Source organism: Pseudovirgaria hyperparasitica (assembly GCF_010093815.1).
Source record: "Pseudovirgaria hyperparasitica strain CBS 121739 unplaced genomic scaffold EJ05scaffold_18, whole genome shotgun sequence".
Lineage (NCBI taxonomy): Eukaryota > Fungi > Ascomycota > Dothideomycetes > Acrospermales > Acrospermaceae > Pseudovirgaria > Pseudovirgaria hyperparasitica.
The window spans coordinates 151,661-175,559 of NW_022985566.1; the positions used below are offsets into that span (position 1 = coordinate 151,661).

At 51.7% G+C, this 23,899-nt stretch overlaps 6 protein-coding genes across 6 annotated transcripts; 1 reads left to right on the forward strand and 5 right to left on the reverse strand.

The window, feature by feature from the left end:
- Window positions 1-4,586: 4,586 nt before the first annotated feature.
- EJ05DRAFT_157773 (uncharacterized protein) lies at window positions 4,587-5,207 on the reverse strand. Its single transcript, XM_033739387.1, has one exon. The coding sequence runs from the start codon at window positions 5,061-5,063 to the stop codon at window positions 4,695-4,697; it is 369 nt and encodes a 122-aa protein (XP_033596327.1). The 5' UTR covers window positions 5,064-5,207; the 3' UTR covers window positions 4,587-4,694.
- Window positions 5,208-6,418: 1,211 nt separating this feature from the next.
- Window positions 6,419-9,804, reverse strand: EJ05DRAFT_444136 (Na(+)/Li(+)-exporting P-type ATPase; the record flags this gene model as incomplete). The annotated part of the gene is made up of 4 exons (XM_033742111.1): window positions 6,419-7,435; window positions 7,495-9,169; window positions 9,234-9,499; window positions 9,559-9,804. 4 exons carry the CDS (start codon window positions 9,802-9,804, stop codon window positions 6,419-6,421), a joined length of 3,204 nt encoding a protein of 1,067 aa, XP_033596328.1.
- A 718-nt stretch (window positions 9,805-10,522) lies between these two features.
- Window positions 10,523-12,493, reverse strand: EJ05DRAFT_504479 (uncharacterized protein; the record flags this gene model as incomplete). Its single annotated transcript, XM_033747574.1, has 1 exon — window positions 10,523-12,493. One exon carries the CDS (start codon window positions 12,491-12,493, stop codon window positions 10,523-10,525), a length of 1,971 nt encoding a protein of 656 aa, XP_033596329.1.
- A 1,418-nt stretch (window positions 12,494-13,911) lies between these two features.
- On the forward strand, window positions 13,912-17,303 carry EJ05DRAFT_479900 (SET domain-containing protein). The gene is made up of 2 exons (XM_033744762.1): window positions 13,912-14,886; window positions 14,991-17,303. Exons 1-2 carry the CDS (start codon window positions 14,249-14,251, stop codon window positions 16,900-16,902), a joined length of 2,550 nt encoding a protein of 849 aa, XP_033596330.1. The 5' UTR covers window positions 13,912-14,248; the 3' UTR covers window positions 16,903-17,303.
- A 273-nt stretch (window positions 17,304-17,576) lies between these two features.
- Window positions 17,577-20,354, reverse strand: EJ05DRAFT_504481 (cellobiose dehydrogenase; the record flags this gene model as incomplete). Its single annotated transcript, XM_033747575.1, has 4 exons — window positions 17,577-17,585; window positions 17,653-19,974; window positions 20,036-20,208; window positions 20,288-20,354. The coding sequence occupies 4 exons, from the start codon at window positions 20,352-20,354 to the stop codon at window positions 17,577-17,579; spliced, it is 2,571 nt and encodes an 856-aa protein (XP_033596331.1).
- Window positions 20,355-22,032: 1,678 nt separating this feature from the next.
- EJ05DRAFT_504482 (amidohydrolase 2) lies at window positions 22,033-23,242 on the reverse strand (the record flags this gene model as incomplete). The annotated part of the gene is made up of 3 exons (XM_033747576.1): window positions 22,033-22,570; window positions 22,624-23,063; window positions 23,129-23,242. 3 exons carry the CDS (start codon window positions 23,240-23,242, stop codon window positions 22,033-22,035), a joined length of 1,092 nt encoding a protein of 363 aa, XP_033596332.1.
- Between the last annotated feature and the right edge of the window lie 657 nt (window positions 23,243-23,899).

The window sequence follows — 23,899 nt, forward strand, 5'->3', positions numbered from 1 at the left end:
CTTACCCGTATATGTATAGGCGAACTAGTAACTAACTAGGATATATACTTACTAGCCGCCGTTTTCGCCACGAGGATCCGACGATATAGAAGTATAGAAGTTAGTCTATATTATCTAGTATATAGATAGTACCCTAACTTACTAGGGAATATTCCTAGAGAAAAGGATAAGTTAATATCCTTTAACGAACTTATTAAGTAAGTTAAGAAAGTATAACACGCTAGGACACTAGCGCTAAACGAACTACTTATGGAAGCCGCTCGCCGAGACCTTATAGATCCGACTCGGCTTAAACCTAAAGACTAGGCGCGACTACCTATCGGTTAAATCATTTTACTAAAGAATAAATAGAAAACGAAGTTTAAAACGAACTACTTAGGTCCCTATAAGGTTCATATATAATACCCCTTAGATATATACGCGCTAGAAACACCTAACGGACGTATTCTACGATACCTTATATATGGTAATAGACTAATTACGGTAAGAGGCATTAATAAGCTAGATAACTTCTAGACGAGATAGGAGATTAACTTATAAATATCTAAGGAAATTAGGAATTAAGTGGCACCTTACTTACTAGATATCGAGAAGGTTTTAGAGAAAGAGAAACCTACCCTATATTAGACGACTCTATCCTCCCTTCCTAAGAAGGAGTAGAACCGGCTATAGTAGCTACGGAGTTAACGAGAGTTAACGTACGAGGGCGTATATTCGTTCTTAGTAGAGGAGAGCTCGATAGACGTAGATATTACGCGTTAAATTAGGCTTACTAATATAAGAAATCGACGTAAACGGAGAGCTACCGTAACTACATTAATCGTACTAGTACTAATCGTTATTAACAAACTAAGAAATATACTAGAAGAATAACACGAGAATAGTAGAGTAATATAACTACTAATAATAAATATCGAAGAGAGCTACGATACTCTAAGGGTAGAGGAAGCCTAAACGATAACTAAGAAACTAATAGATAATCTATTAAACGAGATTAACACGGTAGAGGAAGCCATGATAGAAGCGAGATAGAAAGAATTACCTAAAGAAATAAGCTTAGGAGACGAGTTTAATAATACACGAATAGACTTAGATAAGGATGTCTAACTAGAATATAAGAATTCTATAAGTATAGATATAGACTTAGATATAGAAGAAGTATTAAAGAAGGTTAATAAAGTAAATAAACAACCCCTAACCGACTCGGACTACCCTATATAGAATCTTATAGAAAGCGAACCTTATACGCGAAAGAGAAAGCGATTCTATATAGATGAACGTAGTAGAGAAACCTAAGCGGCTATAGCTAGCGCGTTAAGATAAGTTAATAGATTAGAGGGAGAGAGGTACTCTCTACGGAAAAAGATATTACCTTCGAAGCTATTATAGGAAAGCTTAGAATATAACTAACTTTAGTCTTTCCCTAATTATCTCCTTTATATATAGTACTACTAACCCCCTATTTACTTATTTAGAATATATACAGCTATTAAAGAAGATTAACGAGTCTTAGAAATTACTAGGAGGTTAAAGAAAGAAGACGTGGACTTATAATAACATTATATAAGTCTAAAATTACTATTTAAGAACCGTAAGACTAAATAGAGATAAAAGAAAGCCGTTAACGCCTTTTAACGCTTAATAAGATAGAGTATCATTATAAAATAGAAGCCGCCTACTTAGTCCTAGACCTTACGAGTAGAATTTAGTAGATTCTTTATAAATTATACTAATACCTTCTCGCTCTCCTCGGGCATGCCATCGTTAATTAAGAACTTATATAGTAGCCCTTAAGGCGTGTAGCTAACCTTACTAAACGCGTTTATCGGACGACTAAACTAATCTTTAACGGCTTCGTTAAGCGGAAGTCCTTTATCTTTAAGGTCCTATATAGAATAAATAGGGATAATACTCGGGTCGGGAGATATAGTATTATTAAAGCTAGGAACGAGGACCTCCGGACCGCCGTAATACATCTATTCTATTATAGCTATAACCTTTTAATTAGCTAGAGATTATACGAGATATAAATCTAACTCACGAGTAAAGGACTAGCCTTAGAGTTTAATCTAGTCTTCTTAAGACCTAATAACTTCTTTTAACGAAGTTTAGTAGCCGAATACTTTCTAGTAGCCTTAGTTATCTCTATAAATAAAGACTACTCGGTACGTTAGCGCTTTTTAATAATATTACGCTCGCTACGGTATACTATAAGAACGCGTTAAACCTATTAAAAGCCTTTAACGATATAAAGGAATAACTTATAACGCGATATACTATAGAATTTCCTATTCTCTTAGTGGAAATAGTTTAAATAGGTACCTTTAAATAGTAGGAACCCGTTAGGAAAAAGCTATATACACTCCCTAAAGATACCTTTACTAGTAGAATAAGAACTATAGGCGCTATCGCTAAAGTACTAGTATACGCCGCGAGCTATTATGCCTAGGATAGCCGGAATAGTATAGAGATACGATCTATCTAGGCGTTTCGAAGGATCCCGAAAGATCCCTCCTTCTACTATAATATTCTAAGAATAATAGTAGTTACTAAACTTATCCGTTATATAGAACGGAAGTAGATTCTTCGGAATCGAGGCGTGCTAACTACTAGCGTACGCCTTAATAAGGCTATCGATAAATTCCTTATAGAGTATTCCGTTAATAGAAGGGTCCGAGAATAGCTACCCTAGGATAAGTTAGCTAACCGTTAAAGATAATTAATAAGATAAGGACTTACTCTAGTAAGCTAACTACTATATAAACTTAATAGACTTCCCTAAAAAGAAGTAGTAATTAGATCGAACTCGGAGGCCTATATAATCTACTACTTTAATCTTGGCATTACTATAGCTATTAAGTTTATTTACTATAGGTTACGCTATCGTACTAACCTTATAAGAAGCTATAGACCCCTTTCGCTTTACGGGAGTCTTCTTAACGACCTTATTAGGACTTTTAAGGTCTATAATAGCTAGCTTAGAAGTTATAGAGCGAGTTTTAGGGCTATTAAATACCTTTAATAGAGTCCTTATAGTACTACGGGTCTTTACTAGAGTCCTAGGTATTCTAGAACGAGAGCCTAGATAAGAATTAGGAACTAGAATCTTAATATAAGACTTAGCGACTTACCTTTCTTAGTTACCTTAGAAGTAACTATATCGCCGAGCTCGTTAACTTCGATTAACGTATTACTATCGAGGTCTAATAACCTAGAGCTTTCCCTATCTTTATTTTTAGGATAGAAAATATTATTAGAGTCTTCCGATAGGTTCGCGAACCGACTAGCTTTTATAGGGGCTTCGAAGGGCTCGTTAAGGGTAATTAATATAGACTCTAGACCCGTAACTTTACCTAGAAGATCTATATAGATTAGCGGGATTCTTATGGAAGGGTATATTAAATAAATCACCTTCTACCTTAGGAAGAGGCTCGTTAATAGCTATTACCGATCCTTAAGAGGCCGGAGCCTTAACTTTAGCCTTAGAGACCTTAGGTTTAAGGCTCTAACCGCCTTCTTCGATTAACTAAGCTAAAGCTTTATCTTCTAGATCTAGTTCTTAAAAGAATAGCGAACTCTAAGGCCCGTTTAGATATAGATAGCCGTAGGCTATCTTTAAGTAACTCTTACGAACTATATAGTTAACCTATACTTAAGGAATAAGGTAACTTAACCTACTATCTAGAGTACCTTTATTCGCCGCTAATACTTTATTAAGTAATAACTAGTTAGAATTTCTATATAGAGGACCTAAGAAAGCACGACAAAGATCCTCGTTTATAACTATATCCGCTATAGAAAGTTTAAGTTAGAAGGGAAAAAGGTAAAGTTAAAGTTTATATATATAAAATTATAGTATTAATCGGAGTAATTTCTAAGTTTATAGGAGTTTTAGCTATATTATTAGATATTATTAAAAGGAATTAGCGCTGGAAAAACTAAGGAAAAGATTAAATTAGTTAAGAAATATAAGGTTAAAGGATAGTAGAATATAGGAATAGTAAAGGTAACTATTTAGTACTAAAATAAGCTTAGACTACCGCCCTTACGTGACGTATTGCTAATGCGGCCTAGCGCCAAAGAGATTTCACATATCTACCTCCCTATATTATATATTCTAACTCTATTAATCGTCTTTAACGGCCTCGTAGAAGCTTATATAATTAGAAGGGGGAAGATGTGGGATTCCTATTAGGTAATCCCCGTTACTTAGATCTTATTTAGCGTTAGGCTGGTATATATAGCACTTAGATAGACTTAGTAGACACGTCAATCAATTTTTGCCACGTCTAATTTACCAAAGTTCCCACACACAACCCATGCACCCGTCAGCCGCAGCTACATTGCCTGTATAAAGCTAGCAGCCGCGCATCGAGATCCCTGCCTGAATGGTTCGATCATTTCCCCTTCTAGACAGTCTAAATGGCACCCTGGGAGGGAGGGGCCGTCGATCATCATCCACAGTATACGATGCTGACTGCGCGCATGCATGGCATGGCATGGCATGACTCGCGAAGCAAAGGCCGTTTCCTTCCGAGGCCAGGTCGTCGGGACTGAGTGTGGTATGGTTCTATATACCTTAATCCGACGTGGCTGACTGACCGCATTTCTTTCGTCTGTTCATTTAGCATCCATAGAGCAGCTACCGGCCAATGATGTACTCGGCATCCGTCGATACAGACGTAACGCTGAGCTCATGTTGGCGTGCTTGATATGTTGGCCCAAGCCATGAATGTAGTAGACTGGCGCCTCGTCGCCAGTAGGTTAGCCATCCATCGAATGGAAGAGCTAGCCAGCATAGAACCACAGTACCGACATCGCAGAAGACAACCATGAAAAAAGGAAACCCCATGAATCACGAGGGGAGGAGGCACGCCATCCATCCACCCATCTATCCATCCATTCACCACAAAATCCCAGTCAAGCCTAATATCCACCCACACACAACACACACACACGCACACACAACACACACACACGCACACACAACACACACACACGCACACACAACACTCACGCGCGCAAACCACAAGATCCACCCACGCCATGCACAAAAACCCCATCACACCGCAAAACACAAATACACACCTCTCTCAAGCCTGCAGCCAGCCAGTCCATCCATCCATCCTTCATCCATCCATACACCCCAAAAGCATAGCTAGCATAGCATAGCATAGCATAGCATCAATCAAACCCGTCCGATTCTCGCAAAACCCGACCGCCAAGCAACACAACCGCCAAGCAAACCCGCCCCATCTTCCCTCCCTCTCCCCTTCTCTTCTCCGACTCTCCCTACCAAACACCCTACCGAAAAGGGTGGGCGTTCCGGGCAAAAAGCCAAAAAAGAAAAACATGACAAAAAAGAAACAAATAGTGCACAACCGCGTTTCCGAAGGTATATGTTTTCTTTTTTTTCAATCTCTCGCCTTGGGGATGTGTGGCTGGCTGGCTGGCTGGCTAGCTAGGGAAGGAGGGTGGAGGTTGGAAAGGATGAGGAAAAAAGAAAAGGATAGAGAATGAGAATGGACTTTTGAAGAGAGAGAGAGAGAGAGAGGGGGGGGGGGGGGTTCTTTGCCTTGGTTACTTGCGCTTTTGGTACTATGTGATTAATGCTGATTAATGCTAATTAATGCTGCTGCTGATATTCGGTTTTTCTGTGGTGTTTGTTATAGTTCTTTTTGTGTAGCTCTCTACTTCTCCTTCTCCTTCTCCTTCTCCTTCTTCTTCTTCTCCTTCTCCGTTCTACATCTTCACCCACCACATAGCATAGTTTTCCCCCAGAGAACAGAGACCACGCACGCCCCAAACACCACAGAGCGAAGTCCGAGACGGCAAACATCCACCTCTCCTCCTCTCTCTCTCTCTCTTTCTCCCCCAAATAGTACTAACAAATAGGTCGTCGGAAAAGGATAAATCATTTTCTTTTCAAATTCCCTCCCCCCAAACCCCTACTACCGTAGAATAGTATAAAAAAAAGGGGCCATTGTGCCATGTGTAATTGTATAATTATCATTTGGGTTTCCTTTCTAGCTTTTTTGATCGTATCAGTTCAATTCACGCAATCGTTTCTACGACACCATATATACATACACACACACACACACACACACACACACACACACACACACACACACACACACACACACACACACCACCTGCGTTGCTCGCTACGTCCAGTCCAGCGAGACGCCGAAAAGACACGGTAAGAAAGAAAAGAAAGAAAGAAACCAAGAAAAAAACAAGAACGGACCTACCTACCTACCTACCTTTACACCCATCTCTTCTCTACCATCGCCACTTTAACAACCATGCACGGCACGGCACGGCACGCCCCGCACGGCCAAACGTAAAAGTCAAAACAACGGACTTGCCAGCTACTAGTAGCCACCACCCACCCTATCCGCCCGCCCCAATCAATTCACTCGCCCATCTCCTCATCGACCAGAACGCCGCCGCCGCCTTCGCCCTCTCCTCCTCCTCCCGCGCACAACAACCCACCACCACTCCTCCACCCACCAGCCCATCTCCGAAAACAAACCCGCTTCGCCCACTTCCAAAGCTCGACGCCCAGAAAAAACAGCACCGTCTCGACGAACACGATGCCCCACTCCCACGTAATGCCCGTGTGCTTGAAGACGTCATGATTGACGACGGGAATGTAGAGCGTCGGGAAGATGGTCGCGAAGCCTGCGATGATGGCCCAGAAGAGGAATTTGTTGCGTCGCACGTCGTGTATCCACTGGGTGAGGAGGTACTTCGTGCTGCTGCTCCTGCCGCCGGGCTGCATGCGGAAGAAGCTGCGGCGCAGGTCCACCATTTCCCAGGCTAGGAAGAGGGCGAACCAGGTTAGACAGGCGAAGCAGGTAGCGCGGGCGCGGAAGACGGTGTCGCAGCGGGGGGAGTAGGCGGCGTTGCAGTTTTCGCCGAGGTCGGCGGAGCCAAAGGCGAAGAGGACGAGGGCGAAGGCGGCGAGACAGAGCGCAGCGATCCAGAGGCCGTAGACGAGCATGTCGAGCAGGATCTCTGGGGTGAAGACGCCGCGGGTGAGGCGCTGGGGCGGGCGGGCCATGATGTCTGGGGCGGCGCGCTCGAAGCCTAGGCCCATGTCTGGCAGGCCGCTTGTGATCATGATGACCCAGATGATTTGGACGGGGGCGAGGGGGAAGACGGAGAGGCCGGAGGAGTCCTTGAATGCGAGGCCGATGAGGAGGGTGCAGGCTTGCGCGATGTTCTCGGCGAGCAGGTGGAGGATGAATTTCTGGATGTTGTCGAACATGCGGCGGCCTTCTTCGATGGCGTTGAGGATGGAGGCGAAGTTGTCGTCGGTGAGGACGATGTCGGAGGCGTCTTTGGCGACGTCGGAGCCGGCTTGGCCCATGGCTATGCCTACGTCTGCGCGCTTCAGGGACGGTGAGTCGTTGACGCCGTCGCCGGTCTGGGAGAGTGAGTGGGTTAGTGGGAGTGCGACAGCAGGAACGGCGGTATAAGACGTACCATGGCGGCAAACTTCTTCCGGCGGTGCAATGCCTCGATCATGCGGACTTTTGTGTTGGGGGCACAGCGTGCAATGACGAGAGGTAGGAGTGGAAGAGCATCAATCTCATCGTCAGACAGCCTGTCAAACTCCTTTGCAGTCATGACCATCGAGTCTGCAACAGCTCTGGACAGGGATTCCGACCGATGCGGCAGGATCCCAACTTCCATTGCGATAGCTCTGGCCGTCCCGGGATGATCACCGGTGAGCATGTGCACGTCAATGCCAGCCTTGCGACACTCGCGGACCGAAGCGGCAGACTCCGGTCGTGGAGGATCGTAGAGGCCGATCAGTCCGCGGAATGTGAGATCTGTTTCGAGTGTGTTGCGGTCAATGTCCTTGTCTGTGTTGATGTCCTGGCCGCAATTACGGCTTGCCAATGCGAGCACGCGGAGCCCCTGGGCTGCAAGGGCTTCCATGTTTTCCAGGATGTCGTCACGTATGCCGTCAGTCATCTCAGCAGTGCCGTCGGTCTCGTCGGGCATGAACAGAGTGGTGCAAGAATCCAATAGTCGTTCTACGGCGCCTTTGGTGAACACTGCCATGTCTTGGGTGCTGGTGTCTTGAAACAGGACAGACATCTTCTTGATGTCGGAATCGAACGGAAACTCTGCAACGCTCTTCCAGCTTGTTGATGATTCGGCAGATGTCAAGGTCGACCTGTTCCACCCGAAACGTGAAGCGAAGACCTGTATGGCAATTTCGGTCGGGTCACCTCGTGCATGCCACTTGTCCTCGGCGTTCTTGTGGACAGTCGCGAGATTGGCTAGAGATGCGACATTGAGGAATTCTTGCAGATGGATTTCTGCTTCGACGAAATTCTGGGGTTCGGTGATGTCCTTGCCAGACGCACTGGTCTTTTCGCGCGGTGCCTGTGGAGCGAGAGCGATTGACCCAGCGGTCGGATTGTGTGGCTCGCTGGTGTTGTCGATTGAAATGGTGCCGATGGCGGGAATCCAAGCTTTCTTCGCTACCATCTTCCCCTGAGTCAAGGTGCCGGTCTTGTCGGAGCAGATATCAGTGACAGCACCCAACGCTTCTAGCGACTTGAGGTTGCGAACGATGACATGACGCTCGACCATACGCTTGGTACCGGCGGCCATCGTGATAGTCAGAACGACAACCAAGGAAGCCGGTATCATACTCAGGCCGGTAGCGACAGCGTAGATGATGACCTCCCGGTTGGACGAGAATCCATTCGCAGCAAGAACGATGATGGCGCAGATGACGGCAATGCCAAACAACAGGATCGCAAGCCGGGACAGCTTCTTCTGGAGAGGCGTGCCGACGTTGACACCGAGAAAGCGGCCGACAGCATCGGAAGCAGTCAGAGTGTATGCTTGCGCGAATCGATGAGGGCCAGCTTTGCCCTGGTCATTCCGCTTGACCGGTCGTACTCGCGAGCCCTTGGCGCGCAGAGCAGCGGCAATTGACCCAATCTCAGTGTGCATTCCGGTGGCAAAAACAATGCCCTTGGCACGGCCTTTGGTCACGGTGGACGAGCTGTAGGCGACGTTGAGGCGATCGCCAGGGCCGGTGTCGTCGGCAAAGACATCGTGTGCATTCTTTTGAACGGGGAGAGACTCGCCTGTCAGCAGAGCTTCGTCTGTCTCAAAGTTGAGAGCCTGAACGAGTCTGGGCGTGTGATATATCAGTTCTTGTTCCTGTCAGTCGACTGTATGTCGGGACATGTGCTCACCTGATATCGGCAGGAATCGTGTCGCCAGTCTTGAGCTCGACGAGGTCGCCAACGACAATCTCACCGGTCGGAACAACGACGTTCTCGCCCCCTCTGACAGCGCTGGCGGTAGGAGAGCTGAGTGATCGCAGCGAGTCCATGGTCTTCTCGGCGTTGAACTCTTGCCAAAAGCCGACGACGACGTTCAGGACGATGACGGCGGTGATGACGCCGCCTTCAATGTATGAGCCGATGCCGAAACTGACGGCCATGGCCATAATCAGGACCTAGATGGTTGGATCAGCCCTTCTCTTCAATCGACACCACGGCAAATGGTACACTGTACTAGAGTCATTGCATTGGCAACCTGCCGGAGCAGGATTTTTGCGGGCTGCACGCCGCCGGCATCGCCCAGTTCATTTCGACCGTGCTTCTCGAGACGGGTCGTGGCCTCGGTGGGCGACAGGCCGTCGTCTAGGTCGGCCTGTAGTTTGCCTGTGACCTCGTCATAGGTGAGGGCGTGGGCGGGCCTCTGCAAAGGCCAATTGCCATGGCCTGGGAGTGTGTTTGCAGAGTGCTTTTCTTCAGGCATGAATGGCACTGTGCGATGCTTTTGCTTGGTGTGATGTGTGGTGGATGAGACAAAGTCAGAGGAGGACGGTACTGCCCACCCACGGCGGGGGCATTACCACTTTTAAATCATTCTCGTCCATATCCGCAGAATCTTTCGCTCTTGACATCTCGATGACGACGCTTGGCGTGTAACGATATTCTTGGCGAGTGTGGTCGTGAACGGCTGGACCGGGCGAGAAGGACGAATGGGGGTGGGCAGGCCAAGGATTCCGCTCGATGTTAGAGGCCTGAGGCGTCAGAATGAGTGGAGCGCAAGTCTTGAACGGCCCCACCTGAGGTGCCCACATAGTCAAATCCATGCCCCCCGCCGCCACTGCAGATCGATCGACATGCAAGCTGCCAAACGGGGGTCTACGTCAGAATAATCTGTTCGGGTAGTAATTATGGCAATAATATATAGATCCGTAGCCGGCATCAGGACCGATCGCCACTCATACTAACAGGCATGACCACCTATAATAAAACCTACAGCACACTCGTCATGTTCTAGCAGGAATTGGATACAAGAAACACGAGGTAGTCAAAGCTGGTATAGGTCATTGGATCAATGGGTGTGATAAGTAGATGAGATTTTTGAGGATATCACAGTCTAGACCACGAGCTAAAGAGGCTGGGAGGAGAAGGCGTACAGCATAGTACAGTACAATACATGTCAACGCAAACAATGATATTCTTCTTCATTTGTGATCCCTGCGAAAGGCACTGAAGAGGCGTCTGATGCTCCCATGCTTTTTCTGACATTTCTCCGCAGCAGGACTACTACTGCTCAGGGGTATCATACTTGTTGGGCGAGACTTTGAATTCCTTGGAGTGGTGCAGGCACTGAGTGAAGCGGACAAATCACCCGAATCCCAGAGATTCTTGGTCGATTCGGGCGGGAGATATGCAGAATGTGCGCGGGGAACGGTCGTTTGGGGGTCTGGTGGCCGATTTGATGGTGTTTGATGATATTTCTCCACCTCTGCCTCTTCATCCTCCTCGCTTGCTGCGGGTAGCGGGGGTGCAATTGCAATCTTGGGAGTGGTAGTAGTACTCATGGCAGAGGTGTGTTGCTCCTTGTCTGAATCAGTCCCCTCGTCTGCTTCGGCCAGATCTGGCGGTAAGGATGTCCGCTTCCGTTGCCGTTTACTTGAAGCACGTTGCAGGTAGACCGAGCCAGTAGAGGTTGAGCGGCGCGTAGCGAAGGTGGTGGGAAGCGTCGAGACTCTGGTAGGGGCGGCAGGCGCAGTCTCTGTTGCAGAATGATTGGTGGCGGTGATGGTCTGGCTGCGCAAGGTCGTGGGTGATCGGAAGAGGCGTGGAAAGGTTCGGCGTGGCTCTTCCGAGCTTGTCGAGCTGCTCAGAACGCTGGCAGTGTCGGAGATGGGCAGGGAAACTCTGCGTTGCGGCGGCGGCGACGCAAGCCCAGCAGGCGCGGCGGCTGATCCATCGAGTGTTGTCGTTGAGTCGGCAGCAGCAGCAGCAGGCTGGGCATAGCGGAAAGCTGTTGACCAATTCTCGCAAAAGGCAACATAGACGCCCGAAACGATGATGAATTTACGCAAGGCGTCGTCGGTAAAGGCCATGTCTTTGAGATCCAGGTTCTGCGACTCGAGGTAGCCAGAGCCGGTGTCGAGGAAGGCGGCGGTAGGGGATTCTTGGGGTGTCTGACCCGGCGATGTATCTGCTTTTGCTGGGACTGAATACTGATGCATGATTTCCAACTTCTTGGGCGTCATGGAGGCGATGACTGGATGGCGTCTGGAGTCGGCACTGATTGTGCTGAAATTGAACTTTTTCTTCTTCTGATCCGGAGCGAGCGTCTGTGCCGAGACACGAGCTATGGACTGCGAGGACATCCTGCGCTTCGGGGCACGCACTACCCATCGAGCCTTGAGCTCGAGGCCGTGATGATCGGTCGAGGTGAACTCGTAATTCCCATTCCGCAGTTGCGTCACATTCCACACCGAGTTGTCATCCATGCATATCTCCGTGCGCGTGCTCTTGCCGTCCTGGCTCCTCGTCACGCAAACCACACCAACCGGCTCGCCTCCTTCTGGGGTGTCGTCGTCCAAGCTCTCATTATCGTCGATAGGGCCATACGAGTCCGATCGCATGACGACGACATCATCGGGCCCAAGCTTTTCTATGGCCTTGAATATACGACCGAGTTTCCGGGCGAATCGAACGGGACAGCGGGTGGAGGGAACGACCTCGAATTCGGGCCGTGGACGAGAACCGGGCGTCAGCTTGTGTAGCTGTAGGAGCACGCGAGGCCTGACATGGAGCTTCTGTCGCTGGCGAGGGCCTGGCGGAGGGTGGGCGAGATTGAAGACCGACTTTGAGCGAGAGGAACGAGTCTTTTGTCTTGACGGGTCATCGTCGGCGGTGGAGGCATTGGAGACGACGTCTTCACTGGCGTGAGAGAGGGTATCGGAGTCTCTTAGCATCATGCTCTTGCGGGCAGTATGTGTGTGGGATGGATCGGTGTGAAGCACAACCTTTTCTGGGAGGGTGTCTGGCGGAGGAGGTTTCTGGAAGGAGACGGCAGAGAGGAGGGCGTTGAGGGCGAAGCGATGCAGAGGAATGGAAGGCGAGTCGAGGGACGGAGAGGTGGAAGTGGGCGTGGAGAACTCGTGGCCGTGCTGTGCAGCGGCGTCGGCAGCCATTGAGGAGAAGAACATGTGGTGAAGTGGGTGGGTGAGTGAGTGGTTAAGGCGAATGGAAGGTGGAGGATGGCAGGCACATGCCGATGGTGGAGGTGGTGAGGTGGTGAGGTGGTGAGGTCAGAGCATGAGTGGGACGAGAAACAGCATGAGCGAGAAGAGAGGGAGGGGCAGATGAAGATAATATTATTAGGATTACGGACGGACGAGCTGAGGCAGAGCAGGAATCGGAGGAAAAAGATTGGAGCGGCGTTCAGCCTCAAAAGGAAGAGCCGGGACTGGCACAAGGCTGGCTGGTAATTAGGGTATTGTTATGAAGGAATGGTAGGAAGCTGGGTGGTGGAAGTCGGTGTAGCTGACGTGAAGGTGGACAAAGGAGTCGGAGTGTAATGTAGTGGAGTAGAGGGGATTGGTAGTAGGTTGTTAGTTGGTGTTAGGATAGGGATTTTAGTTTGGCTGACAGGTCTCGCAAGCTGGGCGAGAAGCGGTAAGAGGAATTTGTTAGTAGGAATGCAGTCAAGTGACGGACAGAAAGGAGGAGTTCAGCCAAGAGCGCGGACGGACGAGAAGAAGATTTCGAGTATTATTATGATTCGGCTTGCCAGACTGGTGAGATGGAGTGATGGATGGGATGATGGGATGGAGAGAGAGACCGGGGCATGGGTGGTGGTCGGCATGACTCTCCAGCCGGCTCCGGTGATGAAGGTGACTTCTGGATGATGAAGGTGGGCTGACTTTAGTAGGATGGCGGAATGGCCAGGCTAGGTAATTAAGGTAATTATTAGACAAAGACACTCTACGCAGTCGCAGATTATCCAATCCATCCTCCCTCCCTACCACCACCTCTTTCGCTTCCACAGTTCCAGGTGGGACATGACGACAAGACGATGAAACCGGGGCCGCCGCATTGGACCTGATCCAGGCAGCGATCACTTTGCTAACCAGTATAGAACTATAGAAGGACAGTTACGGGCGGGTGGTTCGCAGCGTGCCAAGCCAGCCGACCAGGATGGCGCAGTCGCATCATTACTGGCCCCCCTTTGAAGTCTTGAGCAGCAACAGAGTTAATGCTCCGGGCGCAGTCGGCGACGTTCGTTCAGGGGGAGAGATGGCTGACTGACTCTGGCTGAGTGGTGACTGGCACCAGGCTGGGTGTAAGTAGAGTGTATACTGTATAGTTGCAAGTGACGGGTCTGTAGATCTGTCAAAGCCCGGCACTGCTGCTGTGTAGGATCAATAAATTACCAATTACCAATCCCTGATTACACATCACCCACACGTTACCCATCGAGGGGCAGCCCGTCAGCCCACCGGTAATAGGAAAATAGCAAGACGTTCGCCGCGTTGACCCTTCCGCACGCATCCGAGAGAGAGACTACAACATCAGACTGTTGTCCCTTCTATCATGCCTTTTGCTGCGAGTCTTGTCGTCCTCGTCGTCTTGGAGCTGTGCCATCGCTATCATCACCATTGACCTGCGAGCCTGCCCCTCCCTCGGCCGAATCCTCATTTCTCTTCAAAGAAGGAATCTTCATGCCTGCATCGTGACTACTGTCCACCTTACTGCTTCCCTTCCACCCTTAATTACCATCCCACTCTGCTCGCTATAAACAAACACACAATCACTCACTCACTCACTGCTCTTCGTCTTCATCCCCAACCAACAACCATCCATACTTGCACTCTGGGCCACTTTCATTCTTTCACTCATTCATTCGCTATTATCCATCCATTCTCCCATACACGCCCGGCCCGCCCATGGATCTGCTCGATCCTCGCACCGGTCCCGACTCTGATACCTTGTCCTATCCAAACCCCTTTCTCAACTACACCGCTGCCAAGGCTTGGTTCGTCGACAACGGCGGCCGCTTTCATGAGAAATGCTTTCTGGATCGTAGCTCCACCGGCGTCGCTTTGTATGCCCGGCAAGACATCCCTCTTGATCATCATGATGATGATGATGATGATGATGATGATGATGCCACCACTGAGCCAACATCTGACAATGTCATCTGCTACTGTCCCATGAATCTGTCCATCTCCTACCTCAACGTACTGCCCCCAGATCACCCACACTTCAAGCTCTCCATCCCGCATTTCTATGATAGTCTGGCTGCCAAGCTCGTTGCCTCCACCCCTCTCCACGTCGTCTCCTGGTTCTTCTTGGCCGAGCAATATCTAAAAGGCAAGGACTCGCCCTGGTACTACTACATCGCCGCTCTGCCTCCCATCGGTGACATTCCCTGGATAGACGAGGATTACGTCAAGCCCTGGCTGCGAGGCACAAACCTCTTCCATGCCACCGACGCAAGAAACGTCCTATGGAATTCCTGGATAGAAAAGGCCTTGCAAATACTGCGCGACGCCGGCTTCCGTCACCTCGACAAGTACAACTGGTCAGCCTCTTCACTCCTTCTTGTGATGCAACAAACGCACACTGGCCGACACTGCTCCAGCCCCCATACTGACTGGCCCCTCAAGCCGGCTAACTGAGTTGCAGGGATCTCATGCACTGGGCTGCACAGCTCTACTCCTCCAGAGGCTTCACTTCCACACACATCTTCCCAGACATCACCCCTCCTCTCTCCATCCTCTTTCCCGTCATAGACTTTCTCAATCACAGCAACGATGCAAAAGTCACCTGGGCCTTCACTCCCCGCGCCAATCCAGACGGCTTCTACCTCGAGACCAACCAGTCGCACAAACGGGGCGACCAAGTCTTTAACAACTACGGGCCAAAGTCTAATGAAGAATTGATGCTGGGATACGGTTTTTGTATCAAGAACAATCCATTCGATCATGTCGTCATGCGTCCCGTCCTCAGTCACCAGCTCGACCAACTGAGCCTCGCCTTCAGAGAAGAACTGGCTGCCTGCTCGGGCAGGAACGTGGTCGAACTGCAGGCCGGTGTCGACTTCTTCATCCGCAGAGCTGACCACCCGGCTGGCGACTACCGCGCCGCCAACTATCCCACCCTTCTCACCTTCTTTCACCCTCGTCTGGTGAGGATGCTGATCGGGCTCAGCTACGCCACCTCCCATCGCGTTCGTCGCAACGGCCGGGCCCCCATCGACTTGGGCAAGCCAGACCAGGGTCGTCTCATCCTGCAGGCCTATCGCAACATTGTCAAGTCTCTCGAGGGCCGCGTCGCCGCTATCCGCCAGAACCAGAGAGAGAATGGCGTGCCAGAGAGCGCGCGCCAGAACTTTGCCGTCATTTACCGCGACTCGCAGCTCGACATTATGCTCGACGTCATCCAGCGCTACACCGAGACGGTCCAGTCCCTTCTCGCCGTCGGCCAACGCCCACTTCCAGACCTCAGCGGCAGCTGCGCCATTGTCGACCTGACCAATGTCATGTACGCCCTGAGGGAGACTATGCCCGACCACTACGAGGACTTTGTCGACGGCATCTCGAATGAGGTGCCCGACACGCGTGATCCGGCCGAGATTGTGAGCCACGAGAATGCCGACACCGTCTTTGTCATGCTGCTCGCCTTTATCAGGACGAGCCGGGTCGTGCCCCTGCGGAACGGCCTCATCCTGCTCCCACAAGCATGGGTTTCGGACCTCATGGCCTCCTACACCCGTCCCATTGCCGATGCCGTAGACACTGTCAGCAGACCCTTTTGCGAGTCGGTAATCGAGCTCGCCCGGCATGGCCGCAGCCCGTCCTCGGTCTGGCTGGAGAATGAGCCCGAGAATGACATGGTCGAGAATATGGTGTGGGCCATGTGGGTCTTTGGCCACGAGGCCTGGCACTGGGAGGGCAGGGACGTTATTTATGTCCGAGATTTGGTTGGCACCGTACCCTTTCATGGCTATGCCAAGGAGGACTGGCTGTGGCCAGACTGTCCCGCTCCAGCCGAGGGCGGCGGCGGCGGCGGCGGCGGCAACGTTGACGGCGGCGACGACGACGGCGATTCGGGGGTGACCAGAGACGACGGTGATTCGGGGGCGACAGCAGCAGCAGCGGAGGACAATTCGGATCTTGGTTCTTCTGAGGCGGTCGGTGGTGGTGGTGCTGCTGCTGCTGCTCCTAGGCCCATGATTCGCGCAAGAGTCTCCTCCGGTCTGGCCCCAACAATGCCGTCGAGAGTGACGGAGAGAATGGCCGAGCAAGCGCCGTCGAGACAGCCGTCGACGGGGAACCTGTACACTGCCAGTAATGGTGTCAACGGTCATGCTGCCGACGGTCCTGCTGTCAACGGTCATGCTGCCGACGGTCCTGCTGTCAACGGTCATGCTGCCGATGGTCCTGCTGTCAACGGTCATGCTGCCGACGGTCCTGCTGTCAACGGTGATGCTGTCAACGGTGATGCTGTCAACGGCCGTGCTGCCGATGGTCCTGCCGTCAACGGTGATGCTGTCAACGGCCATGCTGTCAATGGATCATCAAGCGGAGCCAACTAGAAGAAAAAAAAAACCTTCGCATCATCAAGGCCAGGAGCTGCCGTGCTCAAAGTCGCCGCAAACTCCCTTTTATACCATTAGAGAATTGACAATCTAACACCACAACGCCCACTCCCATGATTTTCATCTCCAAAATCAGGCCCACGCACATCGTCCACACATGCTTCCAAGACAAGCCCCCTTCGTTTCCACTCCGTGCACGGAATGGCCTATCGATCTTACCATACTATTCGTAATCTTCTGTCTCGTCCGTCAGCAGACAGTTATTGCTGGCAGTCACCTTGCAGTGTGCCACCCTTTGTACTAGCAGGAGTCAAGAGAGATGAACGCCCAGCAGGTGTGTCACCGCTGAAAGTCATGTAATTGCACACGACTATAATGCGCAGAGACATGTATGAGCATGCTTTTTTTTTTTTTTCATTCGTGATGTTTGGTTACCTGTCTTGCCTTTCCGATCCGCCCTTTCTTTCCTTTCTTCCCGAGAATTGAACTTGAATGACTACCATTAATGTGGTCGTTCGAAGCTCGCAGAAAAGCCGGGCGCGCCAGGGATGGCAGGCTATCGTTCCACACATGAAGTCATGTACTCGGCATGAGCAACCTTTGTCTACGAGCACACCTAGCCCGAGCACACCTAGCCCTACTCCTTCCAGACCGTTCGAACTTACTCGACCTCACAAGCACTATACAAGCACAATTAGCACGCACTCACACACACACGCCCCCGCGAAGCCCAAGCCACAAACTCACCTGCCCATAATCCGGATTGACAACCACACACACCAGCCCAACCGCACAGAACCGCGCCCCAGCATAACTCCGCCCGGCACACTGCCCATACCGCCCCACCGGCCCCGCCACAGCAAGCCCAAGAATCCGCTCACTCGCCCGCTCCGCCACCGCCGCCACCGCCGCCGACGGATTCGAACTGACATGCCCCGGAAACACACTCGCATCCACCACAAACACATTATCCGTCCCGTACACCCGCGCATCCACATCCACGACCGCCGTCCCGCCCGTCAGCAGCCCATTGTCCGTGCCCATCTTCGCCGTGCCAATCCAGTGGTTTGCCCGTCGCGCCGCCGGCGTCCGCGGATAGCCTGCCAGGTACGCCTCGACCGAGGTGCCCGGACTGGGCCGTTCGATTGTGATGCGCTGGTCCGAGGAGGAGGCTGTCAGGGCGGCGAGGATGGTGCGTAGGCTGGATGCTACTGCTGCGTTGTCGGCGGCGGTCTTGAGGTATGGTGGGTCGGAGACGAGGATGGAGAGGGCGGGCGTGATGGTTAGGGTGCCGCGCGAGGTGGCGCCGCGGCCGAGGTATTGCGAGATTGTCATGGATGTGTTTGCCGGGTTGGAGACGTCGAGGGAGGGCTCGACGCGGGCGGTGTATTGGAGTTGGCGGGCGGTGGTGTTGCTATCGCCGGGTATGACGTGCCAGAAGATGGGGCCGATGTTGGGTGCTGCCTGGGCGAGGATGCCGGTGCGGGAAGTCAGGTAGGCGGATGCGTCTGCGGGGATGGGGTGGTCGTAGGCAGCGTAGAAGTCGTAGGCTGAGACGTCCGGGTGGCGGATCACGATGTCGGTGTTGGCGTGGTCGTTGAGGTTGTGCCCGACGGGCAGGATGATCCAGTCGGATTGGTTGGCGAAGCTTGCGCCGTCGAGGGCGGAGCTGGCGACGGTCTTGAGCTGGTCTGCTGGCCCGATGCCGGAGCGGAAGAGGATCTTGGCTGTGTTGAAGGTGCCGGCGGAGAGGATGACGCGGCCTGTGTTTGTGGTCAGGTTGACGATGCCGCAGTGTCCGGCCTCGAGCTCGACGCCGGTGGCGTGGCCGGTGGCGGTGCGCACGACGCGCCGGACGGATGTGTTGGTGAGCAGGCGGAAGTTCTTGCGCGCGCTGGCCGTGACGAGGTATGTAGCCAGCGGCCCGCCGCGCTCGCCATGCGAGAACATGTACGATGTCTGCGCGAACACTCTGTCCTTGAGGTCCGGGTCCGCGTTGGCGCCGCGCGTCAGGTTCCGCCAGCCGGCTGCGGACAGGGCGTTTGCGATGACGGCGTAGCCTTCCTGCTTGTAGAGCCGGTTGTCGGCGGACGGGTGCTCGGTGCCCGGGATGCGGGCGAAGACGCGGGACACGGGGCGCGCCATGTCGACTGCCTTCCAGCCGGCGGGGAAGTTTGCGTCCCAGTCGGGGGCGGGGGGTTTCCACCAGAGGCCTGCGTTTACGGCTGTGCCGCCGCCGAGCACGCAGCCGGCCATCTGGTCGATGCCGGTGCAGGCTACGCCCGCCGAGTTGACCCAGATCTCGTTGCAGAGGCCGGGTACGTCGAAGCGCGTCAGGTTCGTGCCGGCTAGCCAGGTGGGCTTGAGCGTGCCGGCCCAGCGGCCGGAGGATGGCGGGCCTTTTTCGATTAGGAGGACGCTTTTGCCGGCTTCGGAGAGGCGGTCTGCTAGGGGGATGCCTGCTGCGCCGGCGCCGACGATGATGTAGTCGTATGCTGCCGTTGGTGCCGCGGTGCCTGAGCAGCTTGCGCCTGGTGGGACGGTCGTGGTCGAGGGAGGTCTTGTTGTTGTTGTTGTTGTTTTCGTTGTTACAGTAGTCGACGGGGGTGTAGGCGTAGCCGACGAAGCCCACGCCGCATACCCAGCCTGCCGCATACTCGCAATCGGCATGCCAAAGATGCCAATCCCATTATCATGCTCCACGACCACCCTCGCATCATCCGACGTGACCGGCTCCGGGCTGGCAAACGCCTGCACCCACGCGAGGACCTGCGCGGAATGTGTGTTTGTAGTGATCGGTGGCTGACTCCCTACCGCGCCGTTCTGGTCCCAGTACCAGCACCAGCGACAGCGGTACGTGAGGGTGAAGTGCGTGGCATTGACCGTCTCGGCAATCTTGATGAGCGTGGCGTTGCCGGTGTAGGCGTCTGGCTCGACGTAGCCGGTTGCGAAGCGGAAGGACGAGCGCACTGTTGTGCCGTCTGCCCATGCGATGAGCAGGAGGGCGTTGGGCATGCTGCCGCCGTGGCTCACGCCGCTCCAGCCTGCGCCGTTGGTGCGGGCTCCGACCTGTTTTGTTGTGTCCTTGATCAGTGTACGTGCCGTGCCTTTCACGATAGCTGGGACGCACTATCTGTCCGATATACTCATCGCTAGACCCCGCTGCGTCCTCCTCCGTTGCGGGCAGGGCTAGTCCCCACTGGAACCCGCCTTTGGTTTGGGTATCGGGCCAGGTCTGACGGTAGAAGGTGATGCCGGTGTCTGGATCTGTGTAGGATTCTTGGGCAAAGGTGCTGGAGAGGACTTTTTTTGTGGCGGATTTATGGTTAGTTCCGTTGTGCTTATTTATTGGGAGACAAGAGGGGCATGTATGTATACGGACATGTTGATAGCAGGAGCAGTAGTGACAGCGTCGCCGCGTGGGAGATGGGGAGCTTGGGTATCTTCATGTTGGTGATGATGTTGGCGTTGATGTTGATGATGATGTTGGTGATGATGTTGATGTTGGAGATGAATATAACGAAGAATAGGTAGCCAGCTCAAACGAGACTAGACGAGACGAGAGAAAGAAGAGAAAGTAGTTATAAAGTTGCAAGGAAAATAAAATGAAGTTATGTAACAAAGGGGGACACGAAATCAGGAAATCAGCAAGCCCGCCCCAAAAGACAGTCGATAGCTATCATGTTATATAGCCCCCCTCCCTACCTAGCTATCAGAAAAGCCGTCCAGGGTTAGATTGACGAGTGTTGTGCCACGAGTTGATAAAAAATAATCTCCCTTACTGCTACTCAAATACCCAACCCAACCCAACCCATCACACGTGGCAGTGACTCAACTCTCAACTCAACTCAGTCACTACAACACCAAATAGTAACATCACCTACTTCGCCGAAGTCAGGTCATGGCATGGCATGTCACGCGCGTGCCGGAGAGTGAGTGTGAGTGTCTGTGTGTGAGTGAAAGTGTTAGAGAGAGGCACGGGGTAATATAATATACGGTTATAATGATGTATATGTATGTGTATGTGTGAGTTTTGATTGAGGTTGATTACGCCGACAGGGGGAGTTGGGGTAAGCTTGGGGTTTGGCGCGGCACGAGATGCCCCGCATAAAATACTTTAAGCTTTTGATTGTTTGCTTGGTTTTTTTTTCGGGATGATGTTTTTTGGCTTTGAGTTTATCCGGCCAATGAACGAGCTGTGCAATTTCTTTTAATTCTTTATTTTATTTTAGTTTTTCCTGGTATTTTTACATTTGGATTGGATTCCGGAGTCTTGCTATGCTATGCTATGCCGTGTTGGAGTCTCGTGTACTTCAGGTGGGTGAGCTTGTTGTCCTTGTTTGTGGTCCGTGGACCCCGGGCACGCGATCCGGATGACAGGCATCAGGGCCCGACGGCTGTTTACACCTTAGTGCTAGATGTGAGTCCTACTGTAGCCCTGTATGCGTGTGGTGTCTTCCAATCCTGGTCCTTTGATGTAATACACCCCATGGCCATCGCATGTCGCTTTTCCGGCGTCGTGGTCTTGGTGGTAAGGCCCAACAAGCCTTCTATATCCATGCGCCGTGGCGATACTGACCAAGCATGCATGTATGGATGCGCTTCGATTCGTCGCTGATGTCTCAATTTTGCAGTTGGATATGATTATTATTTCGCCAATGGCGACCCTCCACCGGACTTCTGCGCATAAAAGTCTGGTGAGCAACTTGCTCTCCGTGGCCGGAACAAAGCAGTCGGTCAGCCGTGCGTCCGTCTGGGCGTCGCGGTATCCTCGCAGTCTTGTAGAGACTGACTGAGCACTCATCGTGGTCTCGCAGATTTAATATCAGCCATGTACATACAGCCGGAATGAGGCGCATCTTGTATTCTGCGTGCGAGCTCGGCGCGAGTACCTCTGCACATTCCCGTCTCCAAGCCAGTCTGGATGCACGGTGTCGCTCAGGGGCATACATACCACAGGTACGTACTCTTTTCTCGTTTCAACTGACTCGCGTGCGCGCACGTGTGCGGCTGTGTGCGACTGTGTGCAGCTGTGTGCAGCTGTGTGAGCAAGGGCGCAATGGAAGAAGTGAAGGCGGTCGGATCAGTGGAAAGCGGAAACTCTAGTATATAATTACATACACTTCATCAGTCATCGACCTCTAAAACCTCCGCAACTTTCACCGCACTGCCCGCTCTCTTCTCATTCTTCACTTTCCTCTTGGACACACTTCTGTTCAAAAGTCTCTCTGCGTTGTCGTGGTACACTGCGCGGATATCTCGCTCGTTGAACCACTTGGTAATGTGCACGTCTTGCCTGGCTTGGATCATCTTTGCCGCAGGCGCAGGTGTATAACAGTAATCGGTGCCTAACAGCAGTCTCTCTGCCGGAATAGCCATGCCCTCGACGAGTCCAGCTAGTTGGCCTTTGCCTTCGGTCGAGTTGGGAAACACGAAGCCGGCCAGATCGAAGTAGCACTGTTCAAGGAGGGTTTTCCGCACGTCGTCTTCGTTCAGAATCACGCCCCCTGGAACGATACGCGAAAAGCCGGTGAAGCGTGAGAATAGTGGTGGCAAGGCTCCGCCAGCATGCGGAATGATCCATGTGATGTTAGGGTAGCGGGACATGGTCTGCGAGAGGAAAAGGTTGATCACAGCCCTTGCCGTGTCAAAGAAAAACTCATACCTTGTGCATGGTTTAGCATTTTCCACGCGACAAAGAAAGGGTGAGAAGCTTACATTGGTCTCGGATGATTTAACAACGGCGCAGCGGCTATAGGCTCGTCGTTGTGGAAAATACAAGGCGTCGTTGGGTGTATCATTACAGTGGCGTACCGTCGATCAAGCTCTGCCATGACTGGCTCAAACAAAGGATCTCCGAGATAACGACCATGAGAGTTGGTCAGCGCGAGCACGCCATCTGCTCCTTCGTCGAATGCCACCGCAATCTCCTTGAGCGTTTCGTTGACAGCAGGAAGGGGAAGACTAGCAAAGTAGCCGAACTTGTCGGGATACTGCCTCTTCAGACCGGCCGCATAGCTGTTCACCGATCTCGTGATCTTCGCGGCTAATGCATCGTTTCCAGGTACAAGATGAGTACCCGGCGTCGAAATGCTGAGAATGCTCTTGGAGATGTTGGCATCGATCATCAGCTGCAGATGATCTTCAGGACTCCAGGACTAGGTTTATGGTCAGCCTATCAATTCAACTCATCCACAAAGCTTGTAACATAGTCAATGCGTACCGGGACACCGGGCATGCCATCTGGATGAGTATGACCATTCTGTTCCAAGGCCTCCCTGTATCCAGGTGGGATATAGTGCGAATGAGTATCGATCTTGGGCGAGAAGGACGACATGTTTGATCGAAGGACGGTGCTCGAATCTACGTGATGTGTGTTTGCGGACCCGAGTAGAGCCAACATCCAACAAGAAGTTATATAAAGGCAACCATGTCTGCCAGTACCGCTGATGGTTGCCATGTTGAGATGCTGCGCCGTAGTTTCGGGTAACCGTCGGCTCGGAGAAGAGGAGATGAAGTCCGACTCGCGGTGCAGGATACGATGGAACTGATAGTCGATGCCCTCACTGCCCCATCTCTGTGCATATGCCTACTTGAACGTCTGCTATCTTGAAGGCAGATTATAATCACGCACTATAACCGCAACTCGTTATCCGATGAGCCAGGCATCCTAGAAGTCGGTAGACGTGTGTTCATTTTACGGCAAGACATCTAAATTACCCGTTGATGAATACTCCGAAGGTTGTAATGGATGATGTCACTTCCACTCCTTTAGCATGCATATTGCATACGCCTTCGAGCAACATGCACAGGATCAAGAATCAGAATATACGAAAAAGCAAGACATCTGATCGTGAAAGTGCATTGAAAGGTGAGATGGGAAGATGAACACGGGAAACCTGAGTCGGGCTCGCTTACTTAGCAAGGATCCTGACAGCTCAGCCAATCAGAGAGACCAGAATGATTAAAGCAGATAATGATAGCTACGATCCTC